Source organism: Tupaia chinensis, unplaced genomic scaffold (assembly GCF_000334495.1).
Source record: "Tupaia chinensis unplaced genomic scaffold, TupChi_1.0 Scaffold143705_1, whole genome shotgun sequence".
NCBI classification, from domain to species: domain Eukaryota; kingdom Metazoa; phylum Chordata; class Mammalia; order Scandentia; family Tupaiidae; genus Tupaia; species Tupaia belangeri.
The window spans coordinates 417,703-432,310 of NW_006203553.1; the positions used below are offsets into that span (position 1 = coordinate 417,703).

A 14,608-nucleotide genomic window follows, 5' to 3' on the forward strand; every position below is an offset into this window, starting at 1 on the left:
ATAATATAGCCATCAAAACCTCCATCGAAAGTGCTGAACGCAGATTAGATCACACAGAAGATCAAATCTCGAACGTAGAAGACAAAATTTCTGGCCTAGGGAAAAAATCACCAAAAAGACTGAAAAATAACCCCCCAAAAATGAGGGCAATATACGAGAAATACCAGATACCATTAAATACTCAAACATCTGAATAATTGCTATCTCAGAAGCTGAAGAAACTAATAAGGGCATTGATAATCTTTTCATGAAAGCCGGGAAGAAAATTTTCCAACTCTAGAGAAGCATTCAAATATCCAGAACTGAATAAATAAAAAGGACTCCAAATAGGATCCTCTTCACAGCACATCATAGCCAGATTGACCACAACCACAGATAAAGAAAAGATACTGGGACCAGCAGTTAGCATAATGGCTATGTCGCTGGACTCCCACGTAGTCGACTGCGGTTCGAGTCCCAGACCCGGTGGCTTAAACTCATGCCAGGCGCGTGTACATGCGTGCCCAAGATTCCAAGAGGAGAATGGAGAAGGGATTGCAGCGTGGCCATCCCCCCTGGGTGGTGATTTCTCACTTTCTATCTCTCTGTCTCTCTCTGTCTATCTGGCGATCGCATGCGCCCTATAGCAAAAAACCTCTTAAAAAAAAAAAAAGACAAGATACTAAAATTGGCAAGAAAGATCAAGTTACTTACAAAGGTTATCCCATCAGGCTAGCATTGGACATCTCAACAGAAACAATGCACACAAGAAAAGAATGGGAAGATATATTCAAAGTGTTAAGTGAAAAACAATTTCAACCAAGATTACTACACAGCAAGATTATCCCTCATACGGGAAGAAAAGATAAAAACATTCTCAGATAAACAAAGCCTGAAAGAATTTACAAACACCAGACAAGCTCTTCAAGAAATTCTGAAGAGAGTGCTATACCAGGAAAATGAAAAAGAAACAGAGAGAAGGGATCAGCAGTTAGCATAATGGCTATGTTGCTGACTCACATGTAGTCCACCATGGTGGCTTAAACTCACGCCGGGCGCATGTGTGTGCGTGCCCAAGATCCCAAGAGGAGAATGGAGGAGAAGGGATTGAAGCATGGCCACCCCCCCCCCCGGAGAGGGATTTCTCGCTTTCTGTATCTCTGTCTCTCTCTCTCTGTCTTTCTGGTGAGTGCACATGCCCTATAGCAAAAACGTCTGCAAAAAAAGAAAAAGAAAAAAAAGAGACACAAATTTAAAAATAAATAAATAAATAAACCAAGAAAATGGCCGATGTAGTGGTAGGGACAAACCCAGAAATATCAATAATACCATTGTAATAACATTGAATGTTAATTGTTTAAATTCTCCAATCAAGACATAGATTGGCTGAGTGAATAAAAAAGTACAAAATAACAAAATAATAAATCCTCTATCTGTTTCCTAGAAGAAATGTACCTCATGAATAAAGGCATACATAGACTAAAAATGAAGGGCTGGGAAAAGGAATTCCATGCCAACAGGAACTAAAAAAGAGCTGGAGTTGTGATACTGATTTCAGATAAAATAGGCTTTACGACAAAAACTATAAGAACACACAAACAAGGGCACTTCATAGTAGTAAAAAGGCTAATTCATCAGGATGATACAAAGCTTATAAATATCTACGCACCCAACTCAGGAGCACCCAAATATGTGATGGAAAGACTGCTACATCTAAAAGAACAACTAGACAGCAACACGCTAATTGTTGGGGATCTCCACACCCTACTACCTCCTTTGGGCAAATCATCTAGACAAAAAATAAGCAAAAAGACACATGACACCATAAATCAGATGGACTTGACAGACATCTATGGAACCTTCAACCCAGAAACCATGAAATATACATTTTTCTCACCCCCCTTTTGGAAGGTTGATCACATGATAGGATCCAAAACAAACCTTTTTAGATTCTAAGGCATAGAACCTATATCCAGCATCTTCTCCAACTATGATGGAATTAACCTTGATATTAAATTCAGAAAGAAAACCCACAGAAATAAACAAACATATGAAAACTAAACAACCTACTCCTGAATGACTTTACAACTACTGAAGAAATTAAGGGTGAGATCAAAAGACTTAGGGAAGCCAATGTTAATGTCACTCCGAGTGCGTGTGCGTGCATGCCCAAGAACCCAAGAGGAGATTGGAGGAGAAGGGATTGCAGCGTGGCCATCCCGTCTGGGGGGTGATTTCTCACTTTCTATCTCTCTGTCTCTCTCTGTCTGTCTGGCGAGTGCACACGCCCTATAGCAAAAACCTCTCCAAAAAAAAAAAAAGAAAGAAAGAACACATGGAAAGATGGCAAATGGACAACCTAACATCATGCCTCAGAGAATTGAAAAAACAATAAGAATATCCAAAAATGCCAGAAGAAAAGAAATAATAAACATTCAAGCAGGAATAAATGAAATAGAAAACAAACTATACCGAAAATAAATTAAACCAAAAGCTGATTCTTTGAAAAGATAAAAAAATTGACACTCCATTAGCTAGACTAATTAAGAAAAAGAAAGGAAACAGATAAATGAAATTTGCAATGAAACAAGCAGTATTACAACAGACATAATAGTAATACAAAACATCATTAGAGGATATTATGAGTGACGGTATGCCAACAAACAAAAACTTAATGCTTGCCATTTTTCTGCATTAGCTTGCAGAATAGGAGGCAAAAATATTTTTGAATAGCCAGTTTCCATATTACCAAAAAGCAAAGCAGCAATGGCCCCAAACTTATCAGATGATGGTGTCCTTGCATCTGTTGACCTCTTATCTTTCCTTTGAATTCCTAAAAGAACCCACCTATAAAGATATGCTGCTGGGACCAGTGGATGGTATAATGGTTATGTTGCTGGACTCCCACATAGTCTACTGTAGTTCAAGTCCCTGACCCAGCGGCTTAAAACTCATGCTGGGCAAGTGTGCATGCATGCCCAAAATCCCGAGAGGAGAATGGAGGAGAAGGGATTGCAGTGTGGCCATCCCCCCAGGGGGTGATTTCTCGTTTTCTGTCTTTCTGTCTTTCTCTGTCCCTCTGATAAGTGCACATGCCCTACCGCAAAAATCTCTCTTTAAAAAAAAGACACGCTGTTGGTAATCTTTTGCATATAGTATGCTGATATTTCTACTGTACAAAAACGGATCTCTTGGAGTATTAAAACTACCTGGATAGTGATAATTTCTAATAATTCCAAATTCTTCCACTTGATTCTTTTTTTTTTTTGGAGAAGATTTTTTTCGCTATAGGGCGCATGTGCTCGCCAGACAGACAGAGAGAGACATAGAGACAGAAAGTGAGAAATCACCCCCCAGGGGGGATGGTCATGCCGCAATCCCTTCTCCTCCATTCTCCTCTCGGGATATTGGGCACGCACGCACACGTGCCCAGCGTGAGTTTTAAGCCACCAGGTCTGGGACGCGAACCGCGGTTGACTACTTGGGAGTCCAGCGACATAGCCTTTACGCTAACTGCTGGTCCCTCCACTTGACTCTTAAACCTTTGCCTAAGATTCCTCAGTAGCCTCTAATTCTGAGCATAGACAAGGCATTAGACCTATTATGACTAATAAAAAAGGGAATAACTATCTCTTGAACCACTCTTGTGTTAAAAAAAAAAAAAGGCCAAATGAGATTATTTCAGTTGTGTCTAAACCAAACTGTATATATTCCTCAGTCCTGCCTGAAGTTCAGTTTGTCATTTTGATAGACTTGCGTTCAGCATTCTTTCGTGCTCCTGAAGATTGTCACTATTTAACTGCATTTGACTTATCCAATAGACTTAGACAAGAATACATTAAGGATTTTCTTAGTCTCCACCTTATTTCCCTCGAGGTTTACATAGCATCTCAAAAATAGGAAGTCTCCTTTAGATCTACCTCCAGCCAAAGTAAGTGGATCTTCTGCGCTGTCCCTATTTGATGTTTTCAGCCTGCCTCTAGGTCTTTATCAATTGCATTGCTAAAAAAGTAATGCAAAATTTCTAAAAAATAAGCTTCAATATTCTAATATCACATTTCAGTACCCAACCATGCTTTTTCAAAGGGAGAACACTGCCCACGGGAAAACAACTTCTGATTCGACATTACCAAAATTACTTTGTGAAACAGCTGTAGACACAGCCTTGGGGGTTGCAGGCAGTGGTAGGATGAACTGCAGTGCCGGAGTCCACGTGACTGACCCCAGGTTCAGATCCTGAGCTGACCTGGAAATAGTCCAGGTGGGCACACATCTAAGATCCAGTAGAAGGCAGAGGATTGTAGTGTAATGGGAATGTGTTGGAGGTGGCTCTCTCACCATTTCTTTTTCTCTCTTGTGTGTACACTAACTCGCTCATGAATAATGTAAGTAAAACCATTTAAAAGAAATAAAAGAGTTATAAAGACGTCCAGGATAAAATGGTTGGGTGGAAAACTGGTTCTCCATTTTTTGCACGATTGAGTTTCAGATATGTTACTACTAATTCAAACAGTTCAAAATTGCTTCTACTGAACTGAGATGCCAATGATACTTTTACTACATCAAGTACCTTTTAGTAACCGCCTTATCTGTGTTCTCTAGATTAAAATAAATGTTACTTGCTATGTGAATTATTAAAATCCAAGTCATATTTGAGGGGTATTCACCCAGCTACCCAGTGCTCATCAAACACTCGTCACTGGCTGTAATCGATTTCTTAATCCAGAGCACATTTAGCTTCAGCTAAGCTAAAGCACTGCTTGATCTTACACGGGGATTACATTGAAATTTCAGGGTATTAAATGCTGAAAACAGTGAACACATTCTATTGAGTTATTGGGAAAGTCATGATGCATTATTGCATAGAAAATCTGTCATGACTTTCACACAACCTAATATATATTGTGAAAAGCTGCATTTCCATTTGAGGTTTCTTCCTTGCGTGAACAAGAATGTCATATAAGTTCAGAGATTCTATTTTGTTTTTCATAATTATGAAAACTGTGAATTCCATTCATACTAATGTACACTAGGCAAGATTTTAGTCAACAAATTATGTTTACATTATTTTTCTAGAGAACTGAATATCAGACTTTAGAATAAACAAAATTTAGAATTAAGAAAAAAATTATGGTCATTACCTCCTCCAACTAATGCCTTACACTGTTTGTCAAAAGTTCGACAAGTTCCATCATAACAGAAGGCTTCGCCTGACATACAAGATTGCCCATTGCGTGCAAAAGTGTTAGGTCCACAGTGTGGGAGAGTCGCATTACAATATTCAGGGAAGTCACAATCTTCATCCATTGATTTTCTACAAAGTGTATTAATTGGTTTGAACTAGGAAGGAGAAGGAACATAAGAAAATATTACATATCAATGATACCTAAGTTTCCTTTCTCTTTAGGCTCTAATTTCCATCTATTTGTTTCCTGAACTGCTAAGAACAATTTTAAAAATTAAGTCTTATTAATTACTTATGCATCACATAGAGATTAAGGGTTGAATTTTTTTGTTCATTAAGAAAAATAAGCAATGCTCATAAGAGAAGATAAAAACACAAAGATAAGCAGACTACCATAAAAGAAAGAAAGTAGAGCTAAGGAATTAATATAAAAATTACTTATAACCTACGATGGCTGTGCTCATACGAACAACTTCTGGTTTCTCTATACGTCAACCTTAAAGCAGAAGTCAGAAATCTTTTACAAAACAAATTCAAATCAGAAATATTTAGAAAAAATTATGGTTTTAAGATACTTTAAGGACACATAGGAGAAAGTTTATTTCACAAAGTACATTGGTAACAACATAAAAATAACTTCCCTAATTAGGTATCTCGGCTGTCTTTACGCATACTCTTTAATTGATAGTTCCTGGAATTCCCTTTGTGCATAGCTACATTTTCCAGGAAACTCCTGAGCATAATCTTTTCAAACTCCTTTCTTCAACTCAAGCCCCAACTTGTCATGGCCTATGCAAAGAATATTCTTTTTTTTTTTTTCTAGCTTTGAAAGGAGTGGAAGGTACAGCTTATATAACATTTATCTCCCCTAAATAGGTTTTATCCATACATTTTTCTCAAGCTGTCAACAAGTATTTGCTACTGTAGCAAATCTCATACAAATTCAAGTGGTGAGTGAGAAGACAAACCACAATGTGATTGGGTACTGGAAAACACTCTCCTTCCCCTATGCATATCCCATTCTCAAGGTCATTCTATTGCTTCATTAATTGCCTGAAGTTTCTGTACCAATTCTTCCCCTGTCATTAAAGTTTTAGCTCAGATCTACTCTACTGAGACATTCCTCTATTTACCCTGGCTAAAATAACCTCTTGCTAGTTCCTTATACTATTAATATTCTATTCTATTCTTAGATCACTTGTCACTATCTGAAATTATCTTGTTTGATATTTTTTCTGTGTTCATCCTATTTTAATACTGCCCACAACACGGTGTGGAGTAGACTATTTCCTGAATGAGTGAATAAATTAACAAGTTTAAGCTGTAAACAAATTATAAATGTGCATCAACCTCATACTTCATCCAAATTTCACTGCATTTTGATCTGGATATTTTCCTTCTGCTTTATCTGTATGTTGTTGCTCCACATTAGTTATAGGGATGGGTAAAATAGAATTATGGTTTGCTATCACATTTAACCAGAAGACACTGCTTTATCTTTTGATATTGATTTTTTAAATTTACTATGTTTTTGACATGGTCCATTTTCCTCACTATGTTCTAATCCTTGCATTGACTTTATCTTTTTTTATTTTATCTTCCATGTCAATGACTAGTTTGAGCCACAGAAATTCCAATATCTGCTAAGTTTATTGTTAATCTCATGTTTACATTGCAAATGTAGCTTAACCATAATCATTCTTTATTTCATTCACCTTCAATGTTATTTTGTTTCATTCCCTTCTAAATCCCAGAATAACTTAATTGTTAAAATATATTCATTCTCCATTCTTAAGAATATTTACCATTTATCTTGTTCAAGCATTTGTTTATTTCTTCTTGAGATTTCAGAAAATTACTGGGGAAATCTTTAAATGGTGCCAATAAAAAGAGACTAAATGAATGTAGCAATGAGACAGTGAAGCGAATTTAGCCAATAAAATGAAATGATCTAACTTCCTGACCCTGTGTGAGGTAGACTGTTCAGAAGAAAAGACAGAAAGAAAGGGCTGCAGGCAGATGTTTACCACAGAGAAACCGTGGAAGGAGCACATGAAGACTGGTAACGGCATGTGGAAATGAGAAGTCAAGCTGGGAAGGAGGACAGTTCAGGCATTGTGTCCATGAGAGTATAGTACAGGAAATAATAGATGACTGAATGGACTTACGTATGAGAGTGAGTTCGATGGTGCTTGGGTAGAATATAGTGTCAAGTGCCAAATATGGTACTGACAGATACTCTATCTCCTTGAAGCAAGTATTTCAGAAAATGTACTGCTGAGCTGTTATTAAATACACATCACTTTTTACCTTGCAATTTTGTTCACAGCATTCTCCTGAGCCACATTGTACATCACCTTTAAATAAACATGATGTAGGATCACAGCATGCTTTGTGAGTACAGTTCTGTAAGCAAACACTCAGTGTTAATCATATACGATTAGATACTATCAAATTAAACTATAATGCACAGCTTTACAAAGTATGCAGTTTTATTATTATTTTAATTTCTTTCATACATTCAATCACTATATATCACTACAGATTGTCAAATGAATTTAACCCAACATGAACACACTTCATACCAGTCCAGTTGAAGACACTATATATGTTATCATCAACAGATAATCATCCACTTCCATGTCCCATAAATGTCATGCCTCTCTCTATTTTTCTCCTTGATTCCCTTCCTCTCACTCTCAGCCTTTTCCCAACCTCTTCCCGTAGTCTCCAGAATCTGTAACCATTTTCTAAGCTTCTATATCCTCTAATCTTTCAGTCTCTGGCATAGTGTGGACAGTCAGTCTATATTAAGTGAAGACACAATGTCTCTCTTTCACAGTCTGACTTGCTTTACTCAGCAATAAATCTTTCATATTCAACCACTTTCTATCAAATGCCAGGGTCTTGTGTGTTTTTGTTTGTTTTCATGGATGAGTAGTATTCCATAGAGTATATGTGCCACACTTTTTCAATCCATTCATCTGTTCAAGACCATTTGGGTTGTCTCCAAGTCTTAGCAATTGTGAATAAAGCCACAATAAACACAGATGTACAAGCACTTTTCTAACTAAGTGTTCTCCTATCCTTTGGGTAGATAATCAGGAGCTGGATCAGATGGTAGCTCGATCTGTAGATCTTTGAGGAACCTCCATATTGTTCTCCACAGTGGCTGGACTAATTTGAGAAGACTGAGGCCTGAGATCATCTTGGGACCTCCGCTGCCTCCCAATTGCACAGTTGTGTGACCCCCTACTTTCTTCCTCAGTTGAAACCCTGCAACTCACCCTCAGGTGCAATTATTCTCAAGAAATTGGGAGGCCTTTGGAATTTCCAGTTCAGCAACAACAGTGCAGGTTTCAGGATGAGCATCAGGGAGACAGAGCTACAGAGAGGTCATGGCTCACCTCCTCCCACATGCCTCTGAATGCTCAGAATTACCTCCAAGAAATTACCTCCAGAAACCAGCACAGAGAAACAAGAAATATGAGAAACCAGGAAAATATTTCTCCCCCAAGGGAAAAAAAAAATTCCTCATCATCCACAGACAGGCAGATGTTTACCACAGAGAAACCGTGGAAGGAGCACATGAAGACTGGTAACGGCATGTGGAAATGAGAAGTCAAGCTGGGAAGGAGGACAGTTCAGGCATTGTGTCCATGAGAGTATAGTACAGGAAATAATAGATGACTGAATGGACTTACTCATGAGAGTGAGTTCGATGGTGCTTGGGTAGAATATAGTGTCAAGTGCCAAATATGGTACTGACAGATACTCTATCTCCTTGAAGCAAGTATTTCAGAAAATGTACTGCTGAGCTGTTATTAAATACACATCACTTTTTACCTTGCAATTTTGTTCACAGCATTCTCCTGAGCCACATTGTACATCACCTTTAAATAAACATGATGTAGGATCACAGCATGCTTTGTGAGTACAGTTCTGTAAGCAAACACTCAGTGTTAATCATATACGATTAGATACTATCAAATTAAACTATAATGGACAGCTTTACAAAGTATGCAGTTTTATTATTATTTTAATTTCTTTCATACATTCAATCACTATATATCACTACAGATTGTCAAATGAATTTAACCCAACATGAACACACTTCATACCAGTCCAGTTGAAGACACTATATATGTTATCATCAACAGATAATCATCCACTTCCATGTCCCATAAATGTCATGCCTCTCTCTATTTTTCTCCTTGATTCCCTTCCTCTCACTCTCAGCCTTTTCCCAACCTCTTCCCGTAGTCTCCAGAATCTGTAACCATTTTCTAAGCTTCTATATCCTCTAATCTTTCAGTCTCTGGCATAGTGTGGACAGTCAGTCTATATTAAGTGAAGACACAATGTCTCTCTTTCACAGTCTGACTTGCTTTACTCAGCAATAAATCTTTCATATTCAACCACTTTCTATCAAATGCCAGGGTCTTGTGTGTTTTTGTTTGTTTTCATGGATGAGTAGTATTCCATAGAGTATATGTGCCACACTTTTTCAATCCATTCATCTGTTCAAGACCATTTGGGTTGTCTCCAAGTCTTAGCAATTGTGAATAAAGCCACAATAAACACAGATGTACAAGCACTTTTCTAACTAAGTGTTCTCCTATCCTTTGGGTAGATAATCAGGAGCTGGATCAGATGGTAGCTCGATCTGTAGATCTTTGAGGAACCTCCATATTGTTCTCCACAGTGGCTGGACTAATTTGAGAAGACTGAGGCCTGAGATCATCTTGGGACCTCCGCTGCCTCCCAATTGCACAGTTGTGTGACCCCCTACTTTCTTCCTCAGTTGAAACCCTGCAACTCACCCTCAGGTGCAATTATTCTCAAGAAATTGGGAGGCCTTTGGAATTTCCAGTTCAGCAACAACAGTGCAGGTTTCAGGATGAGCATCAGGGAGACAGAGCTACAGAGAGGTCATGGCTCACCTCCTCCCACATGCCTCTGAATGCTCAGAATTACCTCCAAGAAATTACCTCCAGAAACCAGCACAGAGAAACAAGAAATATGAGAAACCAGGAAAATATTTCTCCCCCAAGGGAAAAAAAAAATTCCTCATCATCCACAGACAGTATGATGGAACTCAAGGAAATGTCAGATAAACAATTCAGAATATTCATAGTGACAAAACTAAATGAGATGCAAGTATGCACCAATTTTAAATGAATAGTTTCAGTAAACCCATTCCTTTTCTTTCTTTTCTGTTTTTTTTTTTTTTTAATTCTGTAAGAGAGCACATGTCCTCACCAAAGAGGCAGAGATGGAGGGTGGAGGGGTGGGAAGGTTGTAGTAAGAAAACAGCCCTCAGAATAGGTCCACGCCACAAGCTCCTCTGTTCTAAGGATCTTGGGCACATATGCACATGCACCCAGTGTGTTTTTCAAGTCACTGGGTCCAGGACTCTAACCACACAGTTGACCATGTGTGATCCAGCAGCCTTAACCACCATGACACTGGCTGACCCCAGGGAAACCCATTCTTTGTACAAGATTCATAGAAATCAACATCTCATTCAGTATTTTATAGAAGAAATAAATTGTTTGGCTATATACCATATAATTTGAACAATATTACATGTACCCAAAGCCTAGAGGAAATATTTATTAGATACCTTATTAACTAACATTTTCTTTAAACATTTTCTTATATTTTTACATCTATAGATCTATAATAAAACATATCAGCAGAACTATTCATATATACGGCCCAAAGTTAAATAACCTTGTTTATAATGTTTATAAAAACCATAAGTATTTACTGTTCTTACTCCTTTTCTCAATATATCCATTCCAATTCCCTGAAGGAAGTTTGAAAACTATGGATGTTAAAACTGCACTGCCCAACGTAGTAACCAGTAACCACATGGAGCAATTTAAATGTAAATGAACTAAATTCATTAAGGCCCAGCCACCAAAGCACATGCTGGCTGATCCTGCTACTCTACTCAGCCATGAGACCATAAGGGAGGTCTGGTCTAGCTCCCGGTCTGTTCTGAAGAACTACATGTGAGCGCCCGTGTCAGCAGTCCCAGCTACTGGGGGTGCTGAGGCAGGAGGACCGCCACATAGCAAGACTCTGTAATAAAATAATAATCATTATATTTTTAAATATTTATTCAAATAAACTGAAGTCAGTAACTCCTCAGTCACACAGGCCGCATTCCAGGTGTTCGTCAGCCACATGAGGAGAGCAATGCACTGAGCAGCACGGGACATTCCTCACCACACAAAGCCCTATTGAAGAGCACTGCACGGCACCGTTTATGAACGGATGCTCGATCTTAGCAGAGGTCATTTTCTTATACATGGGACCAATCATATGGCTTTTTTCTTAATTTTACTCAGTGGATAATCTTCCTTTATTATCAAGTATTAAGTCAAACTTACTGAAATAAGCTCAGCTTTTATTAGTATCTATTCAGGATCTCTGTTCTGGGTTAGTGAATAAATCTGCCTCTAATGTATTTTTTCTTATCCTTAGCTTCCCAAAGTTTTCTTGTACCAAGTTTACATTGGCTTCATAAAATAAATGAAGACCTGCTCGTAGAAAGATTGGGATTATTACTTCTTTAAAAACTAATTAGTATTGGGAACCAGCAGTTAGCGTAATGGCTGTCGCTGGACTCCCACGTAGTCGACCGCGGTTCGTGTCCTGGACCCGGTGGCTTAAAACTCACGCCGGGCGCGTGTGCGTGCGTGCCCAAGATCCCGAGAGGAAAATGGAGGAGAAGGGATTGCGGCGTGCCCATCCCCTCTGGGGGGTGATTTCTCGCTTTCTGTCTCTATGTCTCTCTCTGTCTGTCTGGCGAGCGCACGCACCCTATAGCGAAAACCTCAAAAAAAAAAAAAAAACTAATTAGTATTGATCAGAGAAACCATCTGGGCTGTATTTTCTGTGAAAGGTTTTAAAATACAGGTATGACTATTTACTAGTCGTGAGGCCATTCAGATTTTCTGTTTCTCATTGGATATTTGTAAATTTTGCCATCCCTATAATGTATCGATTTCATTAAATAATCACATTTAATTTTTTTCCTCATACCATCCTCTCTTTCTAGCTGCAGTTCTGAAATTTTCTGTTTCAGAGTACTAACCTTAGTTGTTTAGGCCTTTCCTTCTTTAGTATCATCAGTATTCTCTTAATTTTTTTCTCTTTTCAGTTCTTCCAAGGAACCACATTTTTTCTTCACACTATCTATTGCATGATTACTGCTCGTTTCATTAATTTTTGCTCAAACCATCATTATTTCTGTTCTCTGATTTTCATTTAATTTAATTTGTTCTTTCCTAACATCTTGGAAAAAACACTTAATGGGACCAGTACATGGCAATATGGTTATGTCACTGGACTTCCACATAGTCAACCACAGTTCAAGTACCAGACCTGGGAGCTTAAAACTCATGCTAGGAGTGTGTGCCCAAAATCTCAAGAGGAAAATGGTGGAGAAGGGATTGTAGTGTGGCCATCCCCCCCGGGGGGGGGGTGTGGTGTGAGGTGTGGGGTGATCTCTCACTTTCTGTCTCTGTCTCTCTGGTGAGTGCATGCACCCTGTAGCAAAATATCTCTCTTTAAAAAAAAGAAAGAAGAGGGCCAGGCAGGTGGTGTGGTAGTTAAGGGCACTGGACTGCCACAAGGCTGACTATGGTTCAAGTCCGGGACCTGGCAGCTTGCTTTCTCACTTCCCATCTCTCTCACACTCACTCTCTCTCTTGCTCGCTCTCTCGCTCTCTCTCTCTCTCTCTCTCTGTCCCTATCTTGTCAAATTAAAATAAAGTAAGTTAAAAAAAAAAAAGAAAAAAGAAAGGAGAAATGAAACACTTAGCTCATTGTTTTTTTTTTTTCTTTTTCCTTTTCTAATACTTCCATTTAAATCTATAAATTGCCACTGAAGTATGGCTATATTCTGTTGGATAGAGATATGTCTAGCTTCTATTGTGACTTATTTATCCATAGGTCTCTCATCACTCTTGCTCATAAAAGAAACAGATAAACTGTTTTAAAAAGAAAAAATATATACATAATTACTTGAAAATATAATAAACTATATTATAAACTATAATAACTATATAATAAACTATAATAACCTCCTACAAGACCTAGGACCAGATCTGACTTGGCCAAGGACTCAGGACCAGCTCACATCTATGTAACAGTCTGCTATGGCTCGCGGATGTCCAGCTCAGCATTCAGTAATGTTGTATTTGTCACTTGAAATCAACCTTAGTGAGAATATTCACAGTAAGAAATTTGGCAAATACAGTGAGGATCCAATTTATGGTTTTGTTGATTGTGTTAGTGCTGATACTGAAACAGTTTCAGCTTAATGAATATAGCTTGTACAAGCATGAAAAAGAATTCAATAGTAGGCCCAGCGTGGTGACATCCCTCAGCCACGCCACAATCCCTTCTCCTCTGTCCTCAGGATTTTGGGCACACACGAACTGGCACCTGGCCTGAGTTTCGAGCCACTAGGTCCAGGACTCAAAACGCAGTTGACCATGTGGGAGTCTAGCACCTTAACCACTATGCCACCTACTGGCCCTAGTAGTAGGGATATTTTAACAATACTTATTCATCCCATTCATGAACATGGAATATCTTTTTATTTATTTGAGTCTTCTTCAGTTTATTTCATTAATGTCTTATAATGTTTGAAATCTTTCACCTCCATGGTTAAATTTATTCCTAAAGGGTTTGTTTGTTTGTTTGTTTGTTTTCTTTCTTTCTTTTTTTTTTTTGGATGTTAGTATAATGGGATTTTTTTCTTGATTTCTTTTCTCCTAGGACATTAACTGTATATATAGATTTTTGTAGCTTTAATTGGTATCTTGCAACCATAATGAATTTATTTTTTAGTTGTAAAAGTTTTTTTCTGGAATATCTGGTGTTTTTTGACATACAGAATCATGTTCTCTACAATCAAAGATAGTTTTACTTATTCTTTTCCATTTTGGATGCCTTTTCTTCCCATTGTCTGATTGTTTTTCTTTTCTTTTCCAGCACTGTGTTCACTAAAGTGGTGAGAATGGGTATACCTACCCAGTATCAGATTGTACTAGAAAATAGTTCAGTTGTTTCTCATTGATTATGATGACAACTATGGTTTTTCATGAATGATCTTCATTACACTTAGAATGTTTTCTAAAAGAAGAGTACCCTTTTTTTAGAGAGAGAGATATTTTTGCTATAGGGCATGTGTACTCACTGGTGAGACAGAGCGAGACAGAGACACAGAAAGCGATAAATCACCCCCTGGAGGGATGGCCATGCCACAATCCCTTCTCCTCCATTTTCCTCTCAAGGTCTTGGACACACACACACACACACACACACACACACACACACACACAGCCATCACGAGTTTTAAGCCACCAGGTATGAGACTCAAACAGTGGTCAACTACATGGGAGTCCAGCAACGTAATCATTA

General features: G+C 38.2%; 1 protein-coding gene across 2 annotated transcripts in view; it reads right to left on the minus strand.

Moving 5' to 3' along the window:
• The window catches only part of LOC102489471 (disintegrin and metalloproteinase domain-containing protein 5-like), a 61,879-nt gene that overhangs the window by 19,276 nt on the left and 27,995 nt on the right, over positions 1-14,608 (minus strand). For both annotated transcript variants that reach the window (XM_006164742.3, XM_006164743.1), the window contains 2 exons: positions 9,011-9,106; positions 5,121-5,319 (listed from right to left, as the gene is read on the minus strand). In XM_006164742.3, the coding sequence (XP_006164804.1) occupies positions 5,121-5,319; positions 9,011-9,106 (295 nt within the window). The remainder of the gene's footprint in view (positions 1-5,120; positions 5,320-9,010; positions 9,107-14,608) is intronic.